A 25,746-nucleotide genomic window follows, 5' to 3' on the forward strand; every position below is an offset into this window, starting at 1 on the left:
ATCAAAACCCAGATTTTACCAATGAAGAAATGGATGAGAAAGGAGGACAAAGGAAAAGAAGTAAAACCTGTAAAACTCATCTTTCATCGGCTATAAAGAGGAGTTAAAAGTTGTGCTTGTTTAGAAAGTTTAGAAATGGTGATTGTAGCTGTAAAAATGTTCGTGGAATGTCTCATTGATCGCAAATGATTTTTTAAAAATTAGAGGGTTACTTTTTAAAATTCTTTAAGACAGAAAATGAAGTATAAAACAATCGTTTATCAAAACACACATCAAAAGAGAAGACAGAGGACAAGTAGACATAAAGTGGGATGACAGATGATAAACACGGTGTGGTGTTTATAAAAATGAATGTAAGTGGCCTATCAAGCTATTTAAAGATTGTACTTTTTTTCTCCTTTTGGCTGCGCCTCTCGGCCTGTGGGATCTTAGTTCCCCGACCAGGGATTGAACCCGGGCCACGGCAGTGAGAGTGCCGAGTCCTAACCACTAGACCACCAGGGAATTCACTAAAGATTATATTTTTTAAAAAGTTACCATTAAGTTGTCCGTAAGATATGTTTCTGCAGCAGATTCTAAAAGTTAAAAATAAATTCATGGGCCAGAATATGCCTGTCAAATTCAAACCAAGGAACAGCCTGATTAATTCTGGACAGCACAGTGTTTAAAAGCAAAAGTTTTACATAAGACTTGCAAGCACATACAGCAAAATACTATAAAAATACACGAGAAATGAAACAAAAACGTGCTTTTTTTGGTTTTTTTTGGTTGGGAGAAAGTAATTTACCATTATCAGTCTATTACAGATCCAAGTAGACAAGAGATTAAATAAGGACATAGAAAAAACGAAAGACACAATAAATGCAGTACATATAACAGACTTATACTAAGTTTCATAATCCACAAATATGGATTACTTTTTCTTTTGAAGTATACATACCTGCTCTATAAGCAAAAAATGATCGCATACTAAATCATATCTATAAACACAAGAGCAGAAGTTTTATAGATAATACTTTGAGATCACAATGCAATAAGTTAAAAATTCAAATAGATATTAAAAAGAAAAAATACTCAGACATCTAGAAACTAAGAATAACGTCTTGCATGTTGCTGAGACAAAGAGGAAATTGAAACCGAGAGAAACAGAAAGAGACAGGGAGAGATGGGAGAATAAGTGAGAATGAACTTAACACTTCTGTAATAGAAAATCACATCAAGGGAAAAATAAAAGAAATAAAACAATACCAGAAAAAAAAACTGAAAGAAAGAAGCAATGGAATAAGAAGAAAAGAAAAAAAGAGAAAAGCAGTGAAATGTAGGGTTTAAAGGGCTCCAAAGCTGAAGTCAAATGGACCTGGGCTGCTTATCTTCACTCCAACACACACAGCTCTGCAACCTTGGAACATCTGGTTAATTTCTCTGTGATCCATCTTCCCATGTTTCTCATCTGTAAAATATGGGTAACAGTGCCATTTTTATAGGGTTGTTGTAAAAATTATATTCAATAATGTCTGGTAAAGCTTAAAGCACAGTGTCTGGTAAAAAACTGATAAAGGATGAATGAACCTTAAGAGTTTGAAGTGGTAGTTACTGTTTCTGTAAGAATGGTAGTAGTAATAGCAGTGTTACTAAAAGCTACAACTTTGAAAGGCAAACAGAACAATCAAACAAAGCCTCTGGTCAACCTTTTAACAATATAAGAAATACAAAATAGATCATTAAATATGAGAATGAGATTCTAGTAACTAATAGTACAGGAAAAATTTTAAGTATATGGCAATATTACATATAGTTGTAGGATAAGAAATTTATCAATTTCAAGGATAGTTATTCTTCACGTGTGTGTGTGTGTGTGTGTGTGTGTGTGTGTATGTATGCATGCAACTGTATGGGTATGAGTATGTATAAAGATGACACAACACATACTCACACACCCCTAAAACAGATGGGGTCAAAGACAAAAGGAAACACGAATAAGTCATTAAAATTTCTCAAAGGTCCTCATGGATTTATTGATAAACCTGTCTAAATATTTAGGACATTTACAATCTCCACCCAACACCATAAGTTCTTAAGTACTAAAAAAATTTTTAATTCATCCTATTTGTTTCTAATTTCTACATCTAACTGAGAAAAAGTTTGAAATGGATTAGAAGAAAATATCAGAGAATATTTTTATAGGCTGAGAGTAGGGAATTATTTCTTAAAGGTAAAAAGCACTGATCACAAAGAAAAATATTTTAAAATCTGACTGCATCAAAATGACAATTTTTTTATTTGAGGTATAACTGATGTACAATATTATGTAAGCTTTAGGTGTACAACATAGTGATTCACAATTTTTAAAGGTTATACTCCACTTATATTTATTATAAAATATTGGCTATATTCCCTGTGTTGTACAATATATCTTGTAGCTTGTTTATTTTATACCTAGTAGTTTGTACCCCTGAACCTTTACCCCTATTTTACCCCTCCCTCTTCCCTCTCCCCACTGGTAACCACTAGTTTGTTCTCTATGAGTCAGCTTCTTTTTTGTTATATTCACTAATTTATTTTATTTTTCAGATATCATACAGTACTTGTCTTTCTCTGACTGACTTAATTCACTTAGCATAAGGCTCTCTAAGTCTATCCATATTGTTGCAAATGGCAAAATTTCATCCTTTTTATGGCTGAGTAATATTCCACTGTATATATGAAGCACATCTTCTTTATCCATTCATCTGTTGATGGACACTTAGGTTGCTTCCACATCTTGGAAATTGTAAATAATGCTGGTATGAACATTGGGGTGCATGCACATGTTGGAATTAGTGTTTTGTCTCTCTCCCTCTCTCTTTGTTATATATCCAAGAGTGGAATTACTGTGTCAAATGGTAGTTCTATTATTAGTTTTTTGAGAAGCCTCCATACTGTTTTCCACAGTGGATGCATCAATTTCCATTCCCACTAACAGTGTACAAGGGTTCCCTTTTCTCCACATCTTCACCAACATTTGTTATTTCTGGTCTCTTTGATGATAGCCATTCTGACAGGTGTGAGGTGATATTTCATTGTGGTTTTGATTTGCATTACCCTGATGATTAGTGATGTTGAGCATCTTTTCATGTTCCTGTTGGCTAACTGTATGTCTTCTTTGGAAAAGTATCTATTCAGATCTTCTGCCCATTTTTTAATCAAGCTGTTTGGTTTTTTGCTGTTGAGTTGTATGAGCTGTTGATGTATTTTGAATATTAACCCTTTATCTCTCATATCACTTGCAAATATTTTCTCCCATTCAGTAGGTTGTCTTTTAGTTTTGCTGATGGTTTCCTTTGCTGTGCAAAAGTTTATAAGTTTGACTAGGTCCCATTTGTTTATTTTTGCTTTTATTTCCTTTACTTTAGGAGATAGATCCACAAAAACAATACTACGATTTATGTCAAAGAGTGTTCTGCCTATGTTTTCTTCTAAGAGTCTTATGGTTTCGGTCTTACCTTTAGGTCTTTAGTCCATTTTGAGTTTATTTTATCAATATATGATGTTAAAGAATGTTCTGAAAATGACACTTTTGGGCATGATAAAAATGCAGTAAAGTTAAATAAAAAGATTAGAAAATATATGTGTGGCACTTCTAAAGACAAAGAATTATTTTCCAAAATACCTAAAGAGCTTCTACAAATTAACAAAGATAAGAACAACAGAAGAATAGAAAAAGAATGAGCAAAGATAATGACCAGGCGATTCCAAGATATATGATGCACAACATAAAAAATACAAATACCTCTATGTTCTCTAAAAATAACAAAAATCACAGCAAAACCAGGGAAAATATTCTGGAAGTGTCCCTATCAGCCATATTGCAGTGAAGTGATATTTTGGTTTTGACTCTCTCTCTCGCCATCCCCATCCCTGCACTGTATTAGGAAATGGAATACACATATATCTGTGTATCTTGCACTGAATGTGCTGGGCACATAGGCGCACAATCAATGTGGAACTGCTGAACTGAATTATGAATTCTATTAGGGGCACAAGGAAAATGGTTATTTACAAAAGAGGAAATCTGACTAGAAAACTGACATATGGAAAAAGATTTAGGCTCCCCAGTGATCAAAAAATTGCAGATTAAAACAGCCAGGCATTACCATCTTTCACCTACTTCATCAGCAAGAAGTCAAACAAGATCACAGCCTGGTGGCCTCAAGCAACAGGGCAGCGAGGTTGTGACCACTCTCGCCCCCTCACTGGAGCAGAAGTTGCTGAAGATTTACCATGGTGGCTTCAGCACTGCTGTTTCTTTGATTTGCTTACCAAAAAATGCGGTGAAAACCAAGTGTAAGCACCTTGGCTGCCAGAGACCCTGAATGCCCCATCTTTCCATACTAGCAGTTACCGAAAAACCTCAAAAGGCCATTTTAATTTCCTCTCCCTGTTCATCTGAGATCTGGTTTCTCAGGCAGCCGAGGTGCTGGATGAACGCAGGGAAACCCATCCATCAATGCTGTGGCTGCCATAGCATGGCGATTTTGAATCTTGCAATAAAACAAGATTAATGGGCTTGACTTCAGTTTGACATTTCAGCAATGAGGGTTGTGTTTGCCAGGTTTCTACACCCCTTTCCTTCTTGTCTCCCAGCCATTTTGTAATCACCAGCCAGGTCCCTCCTGCTCCTTTGGATTCCTGAAGCGAAATCATGGAAAAGGAACACGTATCGTGAGCTTGGAAAAGGCAAATCACTCTGATTTCTGCTCGTCTTCAAAAGCTAGTGGGGATTTCAGTGGGAAATGGACTCTCACAGCCATGGTGATGGGACCAAGCATTAACTGTTGAATTGTCTGAGTGATCACCTCATCCAGCCAAATGCACCTACCGTGTATGCGCCTACCATGCCCACTGTGTGGGCAGCTGGGAGAGGGGAGAGGGAATATACAAAGAATTCTAAGGTGTCTTCTCTAAAGGGGACTGAGGGCTGTTGGCGTGGTCAGAGCTCAGGGACGTGGTTCTAAATAAAAGTACAAGGAAAGAGCAAATGGGTTAGAGAGCTGGGGACAGGCTTCTTGGGGAAAGTGGGACTTGAGTTTGACTTTAAAAGAAGATGGGAGGGGGGTGGAAAAAGATGGTGGACTAGGAGGACAAGGAATTCACGTCTCCGCACAACTAGGGCACCCACCAGGCACTGGCAGGGGACCACAGACACCTAAGGGGATGGGGGGAACCCCCAGAGACCAGGTATGATGTGGGGCATGGGGAGGAGTGAGGGGGGAGGAGAAGTGGAGGCGGGATGAGACTGGCGCCCCTGAGCTGTGGTGGGGGGAGGGGAAGGGATCCCACGCCCAAAGGGGGAAATTGGGGGACAATTTCCCAGGGGCCAGGTTTCCCCTGCTCACTAGGGCCCCTGGGAGCCTGCTAAGATCCCAGGCCTTATCCTCTGCCCACTGAGGCCCCCTCTAGCCACTCGGGTCCTGAGGGAGTGGGAGGGAGGGAAGGGGAAGCAAAAGTAAAGGCCGGACCTCTGGGACCTGCACCCCTGAGGGGTGGCTGGGGGAGGGGAGGAGTTCCTACACCCTGCGGGACCCACCCATGGCTTGGGGTCCAGTGGGGATGGGGGAGACAGTGGGGAGGGGCGTGAAGCAATGGAAGGGAACGCGGCCAGCGCGTTCCCTGCCCACTTAGGCACCAGGGAGCCTACTGGGCTCCCGGGCCTAAACTTCTGCCCTCGGAGCCTCCCTCCTGCCACACAGAGCACAAGCCCCGCCCCACACCCCCACCCAGGCCCCTACCTCTACACTCGGAGACCCCCTCTGAGACCCCCTCCAATGCGCTGGGCCTAAACCCCACCCACACACCCTCACCCAGGGCCTTACCTGGAAACTCCACACTCCAGAGGCCCTCCTTTCCCGGTGCTGCCTCTCCCCTTCCACGCAGGTCCTAAGCAGAGGCCCCGCCCCTTGAACATCACCCCACCTAGGCCCCGCCCCAAGGCCTTTTCCGGCTGCTGTGTCCTGAGCCTAGGCCCCGCCCCACACTCAGACGTCACCCCCCCACCCGGCAAGGTCCACCCCACCCTAAACCCCGCCCCTGCCTAAGTTCCACCCCCACCTAAACTACACAACCGTAGACAAGGCTTTTTTTTTTTTCCTCTTTTAGAGTGGGGTTCTGTTTTACCTTGTTGATTCATTTATATATATATTTTTTCTAATAAATATTTTATTTTTCTAATTTTATTTTATTCTTTCTACTTTGTTATTGTTCTTTCCTTTTGGCTTGTTCCCCCACCCCCACCTTTTTTTTTTCTTTTTTCTGTTGTGGTTTTATTTTACCTTGTTGCATTTGTTTCATTATATTTTTATTTTTCCTAATATATTTTTTATCTTTCTAATTTTATTTTGTTTTTTATTCTTTGTTATTGTACTGCTCCTTTTCTTCTTTCTTTTTTTTTTTTTTTTTTTCCTGCCACACCACATGGCTTGCAGGGTCTTGGTTCCCAGGCTGGAAGTTGGGCCCAAGCTCCTGTGGTGGGAGCTACAAGTCCAAACCACTGGACTAACAGAGAACCTCAGACCCCAGGGAATATAAATCAGAGTGAGGCCTCCTGGAGGTCCTCATCTCAGCACCAAGACCCAGCTCTATCCAACTGACTGCAAACTCCAGTGTTGGACACCTCAGGCCAAACAACCAGTAAGACAGGAATACAGCCCAACCCATCAAAAAAAATTAAAAAAAAATATGTTACAGACGAAGGAGTATGGTAAAAACCTGCAAGACCAAATAAATGAAGATGAAATAGGCAACCTACCTGAAAAAGAATTCAGAGTAATGATAGAAAAGATGATCCAAAATCTCGGACAGAATGGAGAAAATACAAGAAGCATTTAACAAGGATCTAGAAGAACTGAAGAGCAAACAAACAGTGATGAACATCACAATAACTGAAATTAAAAATACTCTAGAAGGAATCAACAACAGAATAACTGAGGCAAAAGAATGGATAAGTGAGCTGGAAGATAAAATGTAGGAAATAACTGCCAGGGAGCAGAATAAAGAAAAAAGAATGAAAAGAATTGAGGACAGTCTCAGAGACCTCTGGGACAACATTAAATGCACCAACATTCGAATTATAGGGGTCCCAGAAGAAGAAAAAAAGAAAGGGTCTGAGAAAATATTTGAAGAGATTATAGTAGAAACTTCCCTAACATGGGAAAGGAAATAGTCAATCAAGTCAAAGAAGCGCAGGGAGTCCCATACTGGATAAACCCAAAGAGAAACACACCGAGACACATATTAATCAAATTATCAGAAATTAAATACAAAAAAAAATATTAAAAGCAGCATGGGAAAAGCAACAAATAACATACAAGGGAATCCCCATAAGGTTAAGAGCTGATCTTTCAGCAGAAACTCTGCAAGCCAGAAGGGAGTGGCAGGACATATTTAAAGTGATGAAAGGGAAAAACCTACAACCAAGATTACTCTACCCAGCAAGGATCTCATTCAGATTCGATGGAGAAGTCAAAAGCTTTTCAGACAAGCAAAGCTAAGAGACTTCAGCACCACCAAACCAGCTTTACAACAAATGCTAAAGGAACTTCTCTAAGGAGGAAACACAAGAGAAGAAAAAGACCCACAAAAACAAACCCAAAACAATTAAGAAAATGGTAATAGGAACATACATATCGATAATCACATTGAATGTAAATAGATTAAATGCTCCCACCAAAAGACACAGACTGGCTGAATGGATACAAAAACAAGACCCTTATATATACTGTCTACAGAAAAATCACTTCAAACCTAGGACACATACAGATTGAAAGTGAGGGGATGGAAAAAGATATTGCATGCAAATGGAAATCACAAGAAAGCTGGAGTAGCAATACTCATATCAGATAAAATAGACTTTAAAATAAAGACTGTTACAAGAGATAAGGAAGGACACCACATAATGATCAAGGGATCAATCCAACAAGAAAACATAACAATTATCAATATTTATGCACCCAACATAGGAGCACCTCAATACATAAGGTAAATGCTAACAACCATAAAAGGAGAAATCAACAGAAACACAATAATAGTGGGGGACTTTAACATCCCACTTACACCAATAGACAGATCATCCAGACAGAAAATAAGTAAATAAATAAGACACAACAGACCAGATAGAAACTGCTTTTTACTTCATAGTACTTTTTTGGTGCCCTGCCTAAATCCTGCTAGTCTTCCTATAATTAACTGATGGTAAAACTCGCCCTCATTAAGTCTTAATTTATTCCAAGATTTTCTCCATGGTCATTTTTCAACATTCTCTCAACAATGTTAGCATATTATAGAAATTAATTCTAACTGTAAAAAAAATCTTTGTCTGCCTGTCTATCTATCTATTATCACTGTTCTTACCTAATATATCATCTATTGAGATATATAGATTCTTTTTTCCTATTATATATAAATATTTGGTTATTTTAAATGTTATATAAATATCCATATGCTGATATATATATATATATATATATATCAAAACCTGAGATTGTATTCCCCCAAATTATCCTCCAATAAAAAGAGTATTGCCTTATATTCAAGTCCTTAAAAATTCTCTATTAATTTCCATTTCTTAGTATTCTGAATAGGAAATTGCTGTTTGGGAGAAGGCATATTTTTTCCAGATGATTTCATTCAGTGCCCAATGATAATTGAATTGAAATGCTGTGCTGGATTGTCTGATGTTAACCTTATTTAACTTTTTATGACTTTAAATATTTTTGTCAATATTCTTGAATACCCTATATTGAAAAAATTATTACTTTCAAATAATGATAATTTTTTCTAATATTGATATATTTTCTTTATTTTAATATATGATCTGTCACATCAGAATACTGATAAATAATGGTGGTGGCATCATACATTTTGTTATTTGTTTCTGCTAGTAATGTGATAAATCAAGTATTTCATTAAGTGTGGTGTAGTTTCTGGTTCTAGACTAAATTCTTCATTATGTTTAAAAAATAAACTGTTATTCCTAGTTAACTAATAATTTAAGAAACTGTATTCTGTTTGGCATGAAAATATTTTAGGAGAGTTTTGTTTATTTTGATCTTTTTGGTTTAACCTTTTTATAAATTTCTGGTATTAATGTAAGAAGACAGGAGAAAATGGTCTGTATGATTGTATTTCTCAGAATTTATTAAATTTTCTTTCTGGAAAAAAAAAACCGAAAGAAGATGGGGACTTCCCTTGTGGTGCAGTGGTTAAGATTCCACGCTCCCAATACAGGGGACCCGGGTTCGATCTCTGGTCAGGAAACTGGATCCCACATGCATGCCGCAACTAAGAATTCGCATGCTGCAACTAAGACCCGGCACAACCAAATAAAATTAAAAAGCAAAACAAAAAACGGAAAAAAAAATTTGTTTAAATAAATAGAAGATGAAGGCGGGACTTCCCTGGCAGTCCAGTGGTTAAGACTTCGCCTTCCAATGCAGGGGGTGCTGGTTTGATCCCTGATCAGTGAACTAAGATCCCACATGACTTGCAGCCAAATAACCAAAACATAAAATGGGAATAAAGATGAAGACCTACTAGAGAATGGACTTGAGGATATGGGGAGGGGGAAGGGTAAGCTGGGACAAAGTGAGAGAGTGGCATGGACATATATACACTACCAAATGTAAAATAGATGGCTAGTGGGAGCAGCTGCATAGCACAGGGAGATCAGCTCGGTGCTTTGTGACCACCTAGAGGGGTGGGATAGGGCGGCTGGGAGGGAGGGAGACGCAAGAGGGAAGAGATATGGGGATATATGTATATGTATAACTGATTCACTTTGTTATAAAGCAGAAACTAACACACCATTGGAAAGCAATTATACTCCAATAAAGATGTTAAAAAAACAAAAAAAAAAGAAAAAGAAAAACAGAAGCCATATTACAACGAGTTCAATAAAGATTTTAAAAATGGTCCACATCAAAAAAAATCTTAAAAAAAAAAAAAAGAAGATGAGAGGACATTCTACAGGGAGGCAAACAGCATGGGGAGGTACTCAGAAGTGGAGGGCAAGACGAGGGCAGGAGCAGATGGGCCCAGAAATGCCTTTATGCCTTCTCATGTCCTGTGTCCTTGCCTGTCAATCTAGCTCAGACACCGAGGCCAGCATCCACTCGTGGGCACCTCTCTTCCTCCAGAGCCTTCCCTTCTCTGCTCTCCCTTCTCTCTTCCTTTTCTCTGTGCCTCTTCTTCCTCTTACTTATGTTGATTGACTCTGTTCTAGTTGCTACACTGCTTTATAGCTACTTTTTATGATTTTAAGTTGATAGTAAATTACTATGTATACTGCCTTATAGGACTTCCCTGGCGGCACAGTGGTTAAGAATCCACCGCCAATACAGGGGACATGGGTTCAAGCCCTGGTCTGGGAAGATCCCACATGCTGCGGAGCAACTAAGCCTGTGTGCCACAACTACTGAGCCCACAAGCCACAACTACTGAAGCCCGCGCACCTAGAGCCCGTGCTCTGCAACAAGAGAAGCCACCGCAACAAGAAGCCTGTGCACTGCAACAAAGAGTAGCCCCTGCTCGCCACAACTAGGGAAAACTTGCACACAGCAACAAAGACCCAATGCAGCCAAAAATTAATAAATAAATTTATATATACTGCCTTATAATTCTTATGTTGATATGTTCATCTCCTGTAATAGTTATTGAGTAGCACAGTACCTGGAACATAACAGGTACTCTGGAAATGTTTCTTGACCTTACTGAATTAATTCAGATTGATTTGTATATGAGGCTACAGGGGCTGGACAAGTGCTGAGGAGGAAAAGGAGGAGGAGACCATGAGCATAGCTTTAACAGCTCACCTGTATACAGCACTTACTACCTGCCAGTGCATTTAATCTGCACGACAGATCTATTGAAGAGGACGCTGTTAATCTCCCCATTTCACAGAGGAGGGCGTGGAGGTGGAGGTGAAGTAACTCTGAGTCTCAGAGTCAGTGAGCAGAGGAGCTGGGCTGTAGAGGCAGGCAGCTGGCTGTCAAGCCCCCTCTTAACCACGATGATGGGTGCCCCCTCGGCAGCCCGGAGACTTGTCACTGCAGATAACAAACTGGTGGCTTAGAAGCCTGAAGCCTGAAAGGGAACTCTATCCCCATTCTTATTTAAGTCCATTCGGGCTGCTGTAGCAGAATACCATAGACTGGGTGACTTATAAGTAACATTTATTTCTCACAGTTCTGGAGGCTGGAAATCCAAGATCAAGGTGACAGCAGATTCAGTGTCCGGTGAGGAAGCTCTTTAGGGTGTCCTTTATGAACACATTAATCCTACTCCTGAGGACTCCACCCTCAAGACCTGATCACCTCCCAGATACCCTCACGTTGGGGGTTAGGATTTCAACATATGGACTTGGAGGGGGACACGAATATTCAGTCTATAGAAATTCCTTACTCAGCATAAGAATACTCATAATTAACCTTAACAAACCTTGTTTATTTTCTGCTTGTTTAAATTCAAACTTCATTAGTTGACAAGGCAACGTATGGTTTAAAGTGTAGCATGGGAAAACTTAATTTGAAAGAAAACTATGAAGTTTGAGATTTCTAACACTTTGGGATTCATAATAATACTGATAATAACACTAAGACATGGCTAAGCATTTGACATGCACGATCTTATTAATTCTTCCAACAACCCAATGAGGCAGATACTATTATTATTATTCCCATTAAAAAATGAGAGGAATGAGGGTTTGTTACACTAAAAATGACAACAAAACAGATAACAAAAACTCCCAGGAACCAGGAATCATGGTTATTTTTAAAAGACCTGCTAAGATGCTAAGTTAAGTTTGGGCAAAGATATACCAGAAAAATGTGAGGGAAAATGACTGTAATATCAATATCAGAAAAAGTAGAGTTCATGGGTAAAATATTACAGAAACAGAGGGAATAGTCATTTTTTGTTGTGAGGCCCAATTCATAATGGTGTGGACCTTTATCAAGTTGCACTGTTAACAGAACATTGCATCTAGATATATTTAAGAAAAAAGAAGAAAATGAAAGAATAGCAGTGAGAGAGATCAATATACCTTTCTCAATGCTTCACAGATGAGGAAGGCATATAACAAACAAGAATACAAAGGACCTAAATAATAAAATTATTAGGGTAGATTTAACAAATTTACATTACATTCTGGGCCCTATCAACCAGACTGGTGCCCCTAGACATGACATGGTCTGTATTGGACTACAAAGAAAATTTTAATTAGAAACTTGTAAAAGTAGAAACTGTATGCACTCATTTTTCAAGCCTAATAAAATATTTATTTTTAAAATCCAATCACTTGAAAAATTTAAAAAGCAGTATCCTAGGTAACTCTAGGGTAAAAGAAAAACATCTAAACAACGAAGAGTAAAGTGCTAAGAAAACTGAAATGAGAATGCTACACATCAATATCTCAGCAATAATAAAAACAAAGTTATCGCATTAAATTTATTTACTGCAAAAGAAGAATGAATGAAGCTAAATCAAGTATTTAGCTCCATATATTAAAGACAGAGGGGGAAAATAATGAAAAGAGGAGGAAAGAATAATATGAACAAAAATTAATGATTAGTTTTTAAAAAGTAAAGTTGATACATTTATTCAGAGGTTGCATTTTTCATTAAACCCATAATCTAGGCAAAACTAGTCTAATCAGGAAAAATGAGTGACTATTCAAGATTAGAACTAAGGATGGATATCTAGTTATAGACAAGAAGGAAATTAAAGAGTAACACTTTAAACTCTATCTTAATAGGTTTGAAAATCTGGATTAAAAATACTTTAAAATTGTACCCCCAGAGACACCCAAGTCCCTGTTCTGCATCCCTGTAGATACTCTCTGTCCCACAGTACTCGTTAGGGCCTGTCCATAGAATCCTAGTGCTCTTAGGCCATAACTGTGAAGCCATTGGTCAATAAAAATATCAGTTACCAAAACTAACTCCAAAAGAAATAGAAACAGTGAGCACTATAATACATATTGAAGAGATAAATAGCCAAAACAGCTGCTTTCCCCACTAGACCATGAGCCAAGTGGGGGTAAGGACCACACCTTATTCATACTGCATATTATTCATACTCACTTTCATACTATAATCAAAGCAGTATGGTAGTGGCATAAAGACAGACACACAGATCAATGGTACAGAATGGAGAGCCCAGAAATAAACCTACACACATATAATCAACTAATCTTTGACAAGGACGCCAAGAATCCACACTGGGGAAGGACCGTCTCTTCAGTAATGGTGTTGGGAAAACTGGATACCCACATGCAGAAGAATGAAACTGGACCGCTATCTTACACCACTCACAAAAATTAACTCAAAATGGATTAAAGACTTAAATGTAAAACCTGAAAACATAAAACTTCGAGAAGAAAACATAGGGTAAAAACTCCTTGACATCTGCCTTGGTGATGAGTTTTTGGATATAACACCAAAAAGCACAGGCAATAAAAGCAAAATAAACAAGTGGGACTACATCAAACTAAAAAGCTTCTTCACAGAGGAAACCATCAACAAAATGAAAAGGCAACCTATGGAATGGGAGAAAATATTTGCAAATCATATATCTGATATGGGATTCATATCCAAAATATATAAGAAACTCAATAGCAAAAAAAACCCACAAAAAACCCAAATAATCAGATTTTTTAAATGGGCAGGACTTCCCTGGTGGCTCAGTGGTTAAGAATCTGCCTGCCAATGCAGGGGACACAGGCTCGAGCCCTGATCCAGGAAGATCCCACATGCCGCAGAACAACTAAGCCCGTGCGCCACAACTACTGAGCCTGTGCGCTAGAGCCCACAAGCCACAACTACTGAGCCCACATGCTGCAACTACTGAAGCCCGCGTGCCTAGAGCCTGTGCTCCACAACAAGAGAAGCCACCGCAATGAGAAGCCCACGCACCACAAGGAAGAGCAGCCCCCACTCGCCGCAACTAGAGAAAGCCCACGTGCAGCAATGAAGACCCAATGCAGCCAAAAATAAATAGGTTAATAAATTAATTAAAATGGGCAGAGAACCTGAATAGATACATTTCCAAAGAGGACATAAAAATGACCAATAGGTACATGAAAAGGTGCTCAACATCACTAATCATCAGGAAAATGCAAATCAAAACCACAATGAGATATCACCTCACACCTATTAGAATGACTATTATTGAAAAGATAAGACATAATAAGTGTTGGCGAGGATGTGGAGAAAAGGGAACCCTTGTGCACTGTTGGTGGGAATGTAAGTTGGTGCAGCCACTATGGAAAACAGTATGAAGGTTCCTCAAAAAATTAAAAATAGAACTACCATATGATCCAGCAACTCCACTCCTGGGTATTTATCCAAAAGAAACGGAAACACTAACTCGAAAAGATATCTACACCCTCATGTCCATTGCAGCACTATTTACAATAGTCTAGACATGGAAACAACTTAAGTGTCCATCTATTGATGAATGAACACAGAAAGAAAAAATATGTGTGTGTGTGTTTGTGTGTGTTCATGTGTGTATAAAATGAGATATTGATACTATTTGGCCACAATAAACGAGGAAATTCTGCCATTTGTGGCAACATGGATGAACCTTGAGGGCATTATGCTAGGTGAAGCAAGTCAGACAGAGAAAGACAAACACCACACGATCACACTTATATATGGAATCTAAAAAAACAAAACAAAAAACCTAACTCATAGATATAGAGAACAGATTGGTGGTTGCCAGAAATGGGGGGGGGGGGAGGGTGAAATGGGTGAAGGCAGTCAAAAGGTATAAACTTTCAGTTATAAAATAAATAAGTCCTGGGGATGTAATGTACAGTACAGTGACTGTAGTTAATAGTACCTTATTGCTTGTTTTAAACTTGCTCGGGAGTAGATCTTAAAAGTTCTCATCACAAGAAAAGAAAATTTGTAACCTTATTCATAATCATATTCATATGCATATTATTCATATTCACATTCATAGTATAATCAAAGCAGTATGATACTGGCATAAAAACAGACACATAAATCAATGGAGCAGAATAGAGAGCCCAGAAATAAACTTACACATATATAATCAACTAATATTTGACAGGGAAGCCAAGGTGTGGTGATGGGTATTAACTAGACTTATTGTGGTGTTCATATTGCAAAACACACATATATCTAATCATTATGTTGTACACCTGAAACTAATATAATGTTATATGTCAATTACACCTCCATTTTTTAAAATTTACTTAAAAACAGATATGGAATGACCAGCAAGATATTAATTAAGTGAAAAATCTAGGTATAAACCAATTTACCATGTGTGTAATATATATATATACATATATATACACACATACACACATATATACATACTATTAATATATATACACATATACATACATATTCATATATATACCTATAATCTGGATATGCATGCAGTATCTCAGGAAGGATATATAAGATTCCAGTATCAGTAGTTGCCTTTAGAGAAGGGCAGTAGGTGATGGGGGGCAGAGGAAGGGGGAGGGATCCTTTCTTTTCCCTATGATCCCTTTGAATGTTTTAAATTTGGTATATATGTGTATATTCCCCACTTAAAAGCAAACAGGGAAAATTTCTGAAAAATATGTCAAAAACTATTCCCACTAAAACAACTACCAAAAAACTATTACAAACAAAAAACAAACACTCTAAATAGGAAGTCAATTGGGCAAAAGACAAGACCAAACAATTCTCAAAAGAAGAATGGTCAGGGACTTCCCTGGCTGTCCAGTGGTTAAGACTTTGTGCTTCCAATGCAGGGGGCATGGGTTCGATCCCTGGTTGGGGAACTAGGATCCCACATGCTGTGCAGCGCGGCCAAACAAACAAACGAAAAACGGTAATAAAAGTGTATTACAAAGTGCGGTCAAAATAAATGTCAACAATTGGTCAGTCTCACAGAGAAACAGCCCCCAAACCCCACAGTTTCTCAACCCAAAGTGCAGGACGGGCCAGTGATTGGCTTAGATTCTCCAGCATGGATCCCTAGAGGGAGGGGGTAAAGAGGAAGGGAGGGAGTTAGGAAGGAGCGAAGTAGGAGAAGGAGGGAAAGAGGTAAGGATGGAGGGATGACACCTGATCTGGTCCTTGGGTGGGGAGTGACAGGCAGGAGACTGGGACAATTTTCTCCCCTGAGCAGGAAACAGGATCCGAGGCTACATGTTCACTTTTCCAATCTAAGGCTTATCATCCCTTACAGTATTTATAATCACAGCCCCATGCAAATTTACGTGAATTTTCTTCCCTTTCCCTGTTTTAAAGTGAAACCTTAATGAGTCAAAGAATAGAGTCTTCAGGAAGAGATTCTGAATGAGCTCAACTGCCTCCTTCACAAGTTAACTCTTTCTAGAATAGTCATAATGGCAATTAGAAACAATCCAAATGTTCAATAATTACAAGCTGTTGGTTGCTCTGCTCTACTTTTTATCTCACCTCATTGACTTTCCCCAATAGCCTTATAAGTTAGGATTTATTTCCATTTTATAGATGAAGTCGTGGAGGCTCAGAGCATTTAAATAACTTTCCAAGCATCCCACACGCCAAACGTGGGGTGGCCAGGATTTAATACCAGGCTGCACGGTCCTCTTACATGATGTCCAGATGGAGACCATTTTCTCTCTACCTCACAAGACCGTACAAATAGTGTGGAAGGGATGGCCACCTTTATAGTCAGGGATGGGCATGTCCCACCCCACCTGTCACCACACCCCACATGGATCAGAGCCAGAGTGAGGAGACAGAGCCAGGACGGGTCACTTGCTGACATTAGCACAAAGAGAAATGATTAACAAATCAATGAGATGAGTTTCCATGGAAACCATCCACCTAAAGTGATATCAGTGTGCTCCTGGATGGATGAAGGAGCTTCTGAAATCTTAATAACCAGCCTCAAGGAAGACAAGCTGTCAGGCTGAAAATTGTAAGATCCCATTGTTCAACCTTTGTTTAAACATCACTGGGCCAGGCAATAGAGTGGACAAGAAGCTCTATTGCAGCCAACAAAGCTTTTGTTGACTAATAAGGAATTTTAGAAAAGTGAAGTTGGATGAGTCACTAGTACTTGTCCGTATCTATCCAGGAGTGAGACCTATCTGAAAAGCATCACCCCAGACACTACATGTCATCTCTCGTCAGTCCTCATGTCACTGTGCCTTTGTGCTACTTGATCACACCTGCCCTCTCATCTTCCTTTCCTGCCTCTCTGTGTTACTCTCTGTGTCCTAACCTGGGATCTCTTCTCTGAACACCCCAATTGTTTGTCTGCCTTCCACTTCCTCTAGTGACCAGGACTTTCCAGGAGTGCCTACTGACAAGCCCCAAGCAGCATGTTCAATCGTCACCCCATCTCCACCTGATGTCTCTCTAGGACCTGTAACCTCCTCCAAGCTGAAATCACCTTCCCCTCCTACACTTCTGTCTCCTCCTTCTAGGTCCTGAAGGAGGACCTAGAGACAATCACACAGAGTGAAGTAAGTCGGAAAGAGAAAAACAAATATCGTACAATATCACTTATATGTGGAATCTAGAAGAATGATACAGATGAACCTATCTGCAAAGCAGAAATAGAGACACAGACGTAGAGAGCGGAGGTATGGATACCAGGGTGGGAAGGGGAGTGGGATGAGTTGGGAGATTGGGGTTGACATATATACACTACTGATACTCTGTATAAAATAGACAATTAATGAGAACCTGCTGTACAGCACAGGGAACTCTACTCAGTGCTCTGTGGTGACCTAAATGGGAAGGAAATCCCCAAAAGAGAGGATATATGTATATGTATAGCTGATTCACTTTGTTGTACAGCAGAAACTAACACAAGATTGTAAAACAACTACACTCCAATAAAAATAAATAAATAGTAAATAAGAGACCACCATCCTTCCAAGCACCTGAAGGAATAGACTCACCCATTCCTTTTATTCACCTCCAGGGTTTCATCAGTAATCATTTTCTAATTGATCTGCTTCCTCAACATCTCATAGATCTAGCCTCTCTTTTCCATCTCCGTTTATACAACCTCGGTGTGGGTCCCATCATCTTGAAGGTTGCTCTATTGAAAGTACCTCCTAATTCGTCTTTCTGCAACTTACCTAACCCTAGCTACGTGCCATCAATAGTGCTAACTTTCTACAAATCCAATCGTGCTTTCACTGTTTAAAAGCCTCCATTGTTCCTGAGTCCACACAGCACATTAAAATCTGACCTCAACTCTGTTTTATTCTTGTCCTTGTTCCCCTCCCTCCTCTGTCTCACTGTCCCTTGTCACTCACGGAAGGCAGTGTCCAGCCTCCGGTTTCTTGGTTGGAACCCTCATGTCCCCTCTTCAGTCAGGGGAGACCCACTCTTCCTTCCACACTGGCTCTGATTCCCTCCAGAGGGAAAGCCTTTCCTGACTTCCTGGAGAACTCCCCTCTCCTCTGCTATGTGCCCATAGCTCTTTGTTCATCAAGATAAAGAAGACGAGGGATCAGAATAACAGGAGCCAACTCTTACTGGGTGCTTGTGAGCCACATACTGTGCTCAGCACTAACTTGCTGCCTTATCTCGGTGAATCCTCACCATAGCCGTCCGAGCCCACCTGCTTTAAAGGCGAAGAAGCCATTATCAACACGTGTGTGCGTATCGTGTTTCCTTATCTGTCTCCCCATCAGATTGTATATGAGCTCCCGGGGATAGAAACAGTGATATGTATATTCCCAGTGCCTGGCAAAGACCAGACATGTGATGAAAGCTCATTAAACCCTGAATGGAGGGAGGAAGAGAGGGAGGGGGGATAAAAGGGAAGCGGGAAGGATAGAAGGAAAAACAAAGGAGAAGGAAAACATTCCAGACTCTTATCACAGCCTCAACCTGCAATTCCACAAGAAGATCCTGTTCCCTTTGCTCCAACTTCACACATACCAAGCATCCTTCTGACTTGTAATCTGTCTCCTGAGCACACCTTCCCTGTCACTGTTCCAGGCTCTCCAATAGCAAATAAAGAAAGCATAGCTGGACTATACTTGGCCTCCCGTGGGTTTTTAAAGTTTTTTTTTAATATTTATTTTATTTATCATTATTTAGTTTTGGCTGCATTGGGTCTTCATTGTTGTGCGTGGGCTTTCTCTAGTCGTGGCGAGCGGGGATTACTCTTCGTTGCGGTGCGCGGGCTTCTCATTGTGGTGGCTTCTCTTATTGCAGAGCACGGGCTTTAGGTGCGTGGGCTTCACTAGTTGTGGCATGGCGGGCTTGATAGTTGTGGCTCGCGGGCTCTAGAGCACAGGCTAAGTAGTTGTGGTGCATGGGCTTAGTAGCTCCGCGGCATGTGGGATCTTCCCGGACCAGGGCTCAAACCTGTGTCCCCTGCATTGGCAGGCAGATTCTTAATCACTGCTCCACCAGGGAAGCCCCTCCCGTGGGTTTAATGTGACTTGTGTTCCCCGGATCTGGCTCCTCTGTGTGACCAAATAAAGCCAAGGTTAAGATCATCCAAAGCTGGTTCCAGACCTCTTGCGGCCTCCAGGAAGGTGTAAATCTGCCTTGCCCTGTTCTACCATCCTCCAGGCTATGCCTAAACACTTTCTCTGTCTCTCCCCCTATTGTCTCTCAAACCACCTTCACTACAAATAGACAAGCGATGCACCAAAAGTTGACTTTCCCATTATTTCAGTTTCCCTCCCTAGACAGCTCTTGGGGCCTAAAGTTGATCTCATATTCAGATCTATGTATGTCATGTTGACAGAAGTATCCAGGCTGGCTGGCTCAACAAGCTGAGTCTTTCTTGCATTAAAGCAACAAAGAAGCTGGCTTCTGATTAACAAGGAAATGACTCAATGGGAGAAATTTCCCAGACTCCCATCCAACAATTCATATAAGGTCAGAAGAGGGTACTGTTCAGAAGGCAACACCACGATATTGACTTCCTGAGATGATATATCGGAGCGAGAAGAAGGACTTAAAGAAATCAATCTCACTGAGCTTAGCTGCACAGAACTGGTTTTGTTGTGTGATGGAGCCCCAAAAGCTCAGTTACTTCTTTAATGCATGTGAGTCTGTGCCTCGTTTTTCATTAAACCTGTCATTTGACAAATGCAGGCTTCCACATGGCCAGCCCCGGGGGTGGCTGGCTGAGAGAAGGCCTGTCTGGAATGGCCATTTTGGGATCCAAGGGAAATTAAAGTATACCAAGGCCATAACAAAGGCCCTGGGCAGCCTGGGGCTGGGGTAGGGACACAGGGTCAGGCTTGGTCATTGTTCCGCATCAGGGGGAGCCTGTTCCAGGGTCCGTGACCAGACCAAGAACACAGGGGAATCGGGTCTATTCCAGTCCCTTCCTTTAGCTGATGCGGTTGCTTTTCTCCAAGGAAATGAAAGGGAACAGAAAAAGATTCAGCACTTATTAAGCACTTACTGTGTGCCAGCCACTGGGCATTGTACTCTATATATACCATCTCATTTAATTCCTACCGCAGCACTTTGATCAGGACATTCTACCTCATGGATGAGGAAACTGAGGCTCAGAGCTGGTAGAACTTTGCCCAAAGCCACATAGCTAGGAAAAGGTGTTGCTGGAACTTGGGGTCAGTTTCCTTTGGCCTGTGTGTTGTGCTCCTGGATAATTTTGACCAGAGGGACAAGGACTAGTCTTACAAGAGGGTCTCCCAGGCCATTAGATGTCTTCAGGCCCAGAGGAGACCCTGTTACAGAATGAAACTTCCCAGTGAAAGGTGATTCAAATCCTGTAATTCATGCTGTCTGCACAAAATAATCTCACACATTACCAGGCTTCATGCATGCATAAAAAAAAATTATTCAAAGTGAATCTATCCACTGATACTTAGATAAATAAGGTATTTATATACTTGATATTAACCAGGTCAGTTTGTGTGTTTTGTGTTTATATCTGAAACAAGGCATGTGTCCAACACGCACATGACAACACAATAATAATATCTTACATGATACCACGGTTAATAGGAAATGCAGTCCTAGCAAAACAATGAAGATGTGTTTGATGAAAAAATATTCTATACTACTTTAATTTTTAAGTTTAAAGTAATTAAAAAAATAAATAATTCAGTTCCTCAGTTGTACTAGTCACATTTCAAATGCTCAATAATCATATGTAGCTAGTGGCTGCCACATTGGATACCACGATTTTATATTATTTTAGTTCTACTTTCCTATTAGCCTTCCAAAAATTAGTTCTTATTGATATTATTAGTTTGACAATAAATGCTTATTTAGATAGCTTCTTATATCCCAAATGTTCTTTTGCACCCAGTGTTTTTCATATTGTATTATATTCTTTAGTAGTTGTTTCAATAATGATCTATAAGTAGTAACCTCTTATTCAGACTTTGAAACTTTTCTCTTATATTCTCTCTCTTGAGTAATAACTTACCCAGGTTTGGGATTATAAATTGTCAGTTATTTTTCCTCAGTACTTTGAAGATAACATTTAAATTTTTATAGTCCCTAATGATGTTGAAAAGAAGTCTTCTGTCATTCTAATTATGAGAAGATTTTTGCTTTGTTTTTAGTTTAATGACTTTTTTGCTTTTAAGACATTTTGTTGTTACTGGTCTGTCATCTCATTATGCTATGACTAGTTATGGAGTTTATCTTGCTCTGTATCAATGCACTTTTTCAATGAATAGAATTGTATCTTTAACTTGGAAACTTCTCATCTACTATTTTTGCAAATATGTTCTCTGCCCACCGTTTCTGGAACTCCTATTAAATACACGTGAATCTTCTCTTTCTTTCTTTTATGTCTCATATTTTCTATCTCTAAACTCTGTGCTATACTCTAGGTGGGTTTCTCAGATCTATCTTCCAGTTTACTAATTCTTTCTTTAGGTCTGTTTAAACTGCTATTTAACTGATCCGTTGTGTTTTTCAGTTTAATGACTGTAAATTTAATGACTATATATATATTTTATCTATGTAGGTTCTATTTTTTCCTATATACTTTTTAATGTATTGTTTAGGTCTTCCATTATTTTAATCACTTTAAACAAATTTATTTTGTGGTCTCAAATGGTCTTAATAGTTCTAATTGTTTGGGCGAAAATCCTATTTTTTGTTGTATCTGCTTTATCTCACAGTGATCCAATTCCTTATGCGGTTTGTAGATAATTATTGTGAGCTCATATTTACTAGATATTGTTTTTTTCCCTGAGATGTCCCATATGCCATAGTTTTGGAAGTATCTTACAGAAGGATATTTTATTTTGTTGGAGCCCCAAGAATTCTGTCCATCCTTCATGCTTACAGTTTACACATCTGGTGGCTAGTAAAAACCCATAACCTATACCATGTAAGGTATAGGCTTGGGACTTCAGTTTCTGCTCAGAGCCCCAGGTATGTAGCAAGCTTCCCTGCAGTTTCTCTTGGCTAGTGGATAGAATTTCTATTGCTTCTTTTTATAGAGTTATCCTAGCACGTTCAGGTTCTTTATACAGTTTACTGCCTCAAACATGCCCAAACCACAGGTTTTGTCCCAGTATAAATATTAGAACCCTCGGTACCCATATCTGGTCCCCCTACCCCTTAGGGCTTCCACTGCATCTGCTCAAGTGACCTCTTTCTTCATTCCTAGAACCTAGGGACTTCTCTCCCTTTTTTCAAGCTTGGCTACACATTTCAGAAAAATTATATATTTTTTTAAAAATTTATTATTTATTTATTTATTTATTTTTGGCTGTGTTGGGTCTTCGTTGCTGCGCACGGGCTTTCTCTAGTTGCATCGAGTGGAGGCTACTCTTCATTGCGGTGCATGGGCTTCTCATTGCAGTGGCTTCTCTTGTTGTGGAGCATGGGCTCTAGGTGCGCGGGCTTCAGTAGTTGTGGCTTGTGGGCTCTAAAGTGCAGGCTAAGTAGTTATGGCGCACGGGCTTAGTTGCTCCATGGCATGTGGGATCTTCCTGGACCAGGGCTCGAACCCGTGTCCCCTGTATTGGCAGGTGGATTCTTAACCACTGTGCCACCAGGGAAGCCCAGAAAAATTATATCTTATAAGCAAATGAGCGTGTTTATTGTGGGAAGAAAGTATACACCCATGTCTCCATGCAAAGGTTTTTGTCTTGGATGTTCCTCCAGCAACATTTGAATTATACAGTATAAGAAGCAGAGAGAGAAAGAGCATTTATCAAGCCAAGGGGAGAAAAAAAGTCTTATTACTATCTTCCCTCAAAATTGAAAAATACTGTTCAAATTCTTTCTTCCAGGGCAAGAATGTCTTTTCAGATCTCTTACAGATGTGGACAGAATTTGTTAACTCTTAGCTGCTCTTACTGACAAAACCATTAAGGCACTCCTGTGCCTGCCCTGCCCTCTCCAAAAGACCTTATTTTAAGAGCAGAGCAGCTCAGCAGGAACCACGGAGAGCAATTCTGTCCTTAAACTCAGAAGCCCTCGTACATATAACTCTAACACTTGGTTTTTCTTATTCCTAAGGCCAAAGAAATGACAGCTTGAAGAAAGAGAGAGTGGTATGAGAATAAGTTCCAAAAAGCAATTGATTCATGTGGAACTCTCAGGAATGCTTTTGTTTGCTCCTTTAGGACTGTAGGGAGGTGGATAGATAGTCTGGCCTGTTGACAGGGGCAGAAATCAGTTATACATCCTGTATAAGCAGAGTCCAAACACACACACCAGCTGCTTCCTCCCCTCTGGTCCTGGGACATAGCCGTACTCTAAGTTGCCTCTTTTCGTGTTACCCCCAAGTGCATTAAGGTAAAAGAATATGGAAAAATCCCTTTACTCCTTTAGGGAACAGAGCTTGATAAAAACCTTTATCACAGTTTTGTGTACTTATCCATACTTACCTGTCAGGATCCTTTGACTTCAAGCAACAGAATTGATTCTAATTTAAAAGGAATTTTTTTGCAAGAATACTAGGAAGCTTGCTTTCCTTGTGTCAGTCTTCATATTCCCAGGCAAGAGAGTCTAAATGGCATCACTTGGGTCACATGTCTATCCCTTGGTGATGGTGGGGGTGGGGAAGGAGATGGGGTATCATTACTGACAGAATCAACCATTCCACAACGAAAGGGGAAGGGATACAGGAAGACAAAAATTAACAAGCTTCCAAGGCCTTATGGGAACCAGATATAGCTACTGGGGCCGGAGCTTTCACATTCACACTGAGACAAGATAATGGACTTAAATTACTTAGCACAGGACCTGGAATATAGCAGGTACTCAAAAATATTTTTTAGTTCCCTTCTTTCTTAAAACTTTACTTTAAAAAATACACGTTGGGCTTCCCTGGTGGCGCAGTGGTTAAGAATCCACCTGCCAGTGCAGGGGGCACGGGTTTGAGCCCTGGTCTGGGAAGATCCCACATGCCGCGGAGCAACTGAGCTTGTGTGCCACAACAACTGAGCCTGTGCTCTAGAGCCTGTGAGCCACAGCTACTGAAGCCCGCACGCCTAGAGCCTGTGCTCCACAACAAGAGAGGCCACCACAGTGAGAAGCCCACACATCGCACCGCAACGAAGAGTAGCCCCTGCTCGCCACAACTAGAGAAAGCCCACGCGCAGCAACGAAGGCCCAATGCAGCCCCCCAAAAAATTAAATAAATAAATAAATAAAATAAAAAATACACCTTCCCAACACCTCTAATCTTTTCTAATGTAATGTGATTATTTATCCATCATTAGTTATTGAACAACTGAGTTTCAGGTGTTGTGCTTGGTGCCATGACCAGTTATGTCCTGGAGTGGGACGTGGCCCCTGGGAGTAGAGAATTTGGATTGGAAGAATGTGAGGGGTGGAAAGGACCTTAGAAACCATCAAATCAGAATCTCTCTTTTTCAAATGGGAAAAATGAGGCCCAGAAGTGATAAACGACTTGCCTATGTTCAAAAGGACAATTAGTGATGTAGTCAAGGGTGGGACCCAGGTTTCTTAACTCGGTGAGATACCCTAAGTAAAGCACCCAGTGCTGGACCTGATGTATAAGATGTTTCAGGGCTTGGGAGCTTCTTCTTATCTTCCAAACTCTAAGATAAGAGCCCATAGGGACCAAACAATAAATAAATGAATAAAGTAAATAAATGAGGCAAGCGTTAGATAACCTTCACAGTGAAAGAAAGATGGTTAAGGACAACCGACCCTCAGCTCAGTGGTGGGGACTGAGGCAGACTAGACTTCCCACATCCTATCCGAATCCAGGATTGGCCTCTGCCAGCCCCAGCTGGCTGCTGCCATGCTGCGATGCAAGCCCAGTGATACAAGATCTCTAATTTTTCAAGAGAAGCTCAAATTTGGGTATTTGTATGAATTCTCCATGTTTTAAAATGTTGATTCAAATTACTTTTTATTGTAGCTTCACAAAACATAGTTTGGGTTCACTCTAAGCTCGGGGCTACCTAATTTACCTTCCAGGAGTTTCTATAGCCTGGAACTCTGTGGAAAGAATTCAAGGGATCTGTGAACTTGGTTGGGAAAAAAAATTATATCTTTATTTTCACTTAGCTCCAGCTTAAATTTAGCATTTAATTCCATTTTAAATGTAGGTTACAAGTCTCATTATCAATACCTGTAACTTTTGTCCCCAGTAGAAATCACAGATGCTTTTATAAGGCAAATCAGTTGTCATAGATATTTAGAAATATAATTTACACTCCCACTACTTTGAAATTAAGGTGGATATTAAACTCTCCCCTGGATCTCAATCTCCCTGTCTGCAAAGGCCACAGCCGAC

The 25,746-nt window shown here is 40.1% G+C and overlaps 1 protein-coding gene and 1 non-coding gene across 4 annotated transcripts in view; both read right to left on the reverse strand.

Moving 5' to 3' along the window:
• Positions 1 to 432: 432 nt before the first annotated feature.
• TRNAE-CUC (transfer RNA glutamic acid (anticodon CUC)) lies at positions 433 to 504 on the reverse strand. The gene has a single exon. It is a non-coding gene; the product is annotated as a tRNA-Glu (tRNA).
• A 617-nt stretch (positions 505 to 1,121) lies between these two features.
• The window catches only part of MTHFS (methenyltetrahydrofolate synthetase), a 297,235-nt gene continuing 272,610 nt past the window's right edge, over positions 1,122 to 25,746 (reverse strand). Inside the window, exon 4 of one of the 3 annotated variants that reach the window (XM_059915347.1) lies at positions 1,122 to 1,450. In XM_059915347.1, coding sequence (XP_059771330.1) covers positions 1,373 to 1,450 — 78 coding nt within the window. In that variant the 3' untranslated portion in view covers positions 1,122 to 1,372. The remainder of the gene's footprint in view (positions 1,451 to 25,746) is intronic. The other 2 variants (XM_059915346.1, XR_009501074.1) reach the window with 2 other exon arrangements.

Source organism: Balaenoptera ricei, chromosome 2, assembly GCF_028023285.1.
Source record: "Balaenoptera ricei isolate mBalRic1 chromosome 2, mBalRic1.hap2, whole genome shotgun sequence".
NCBI classification, from domain to species: Eukaryota; Metazoa; Chordata; class Mammalia; order Artiodactyla; family Balaenopteridae; genus Balaenoptera; species Balaenoptera ricei.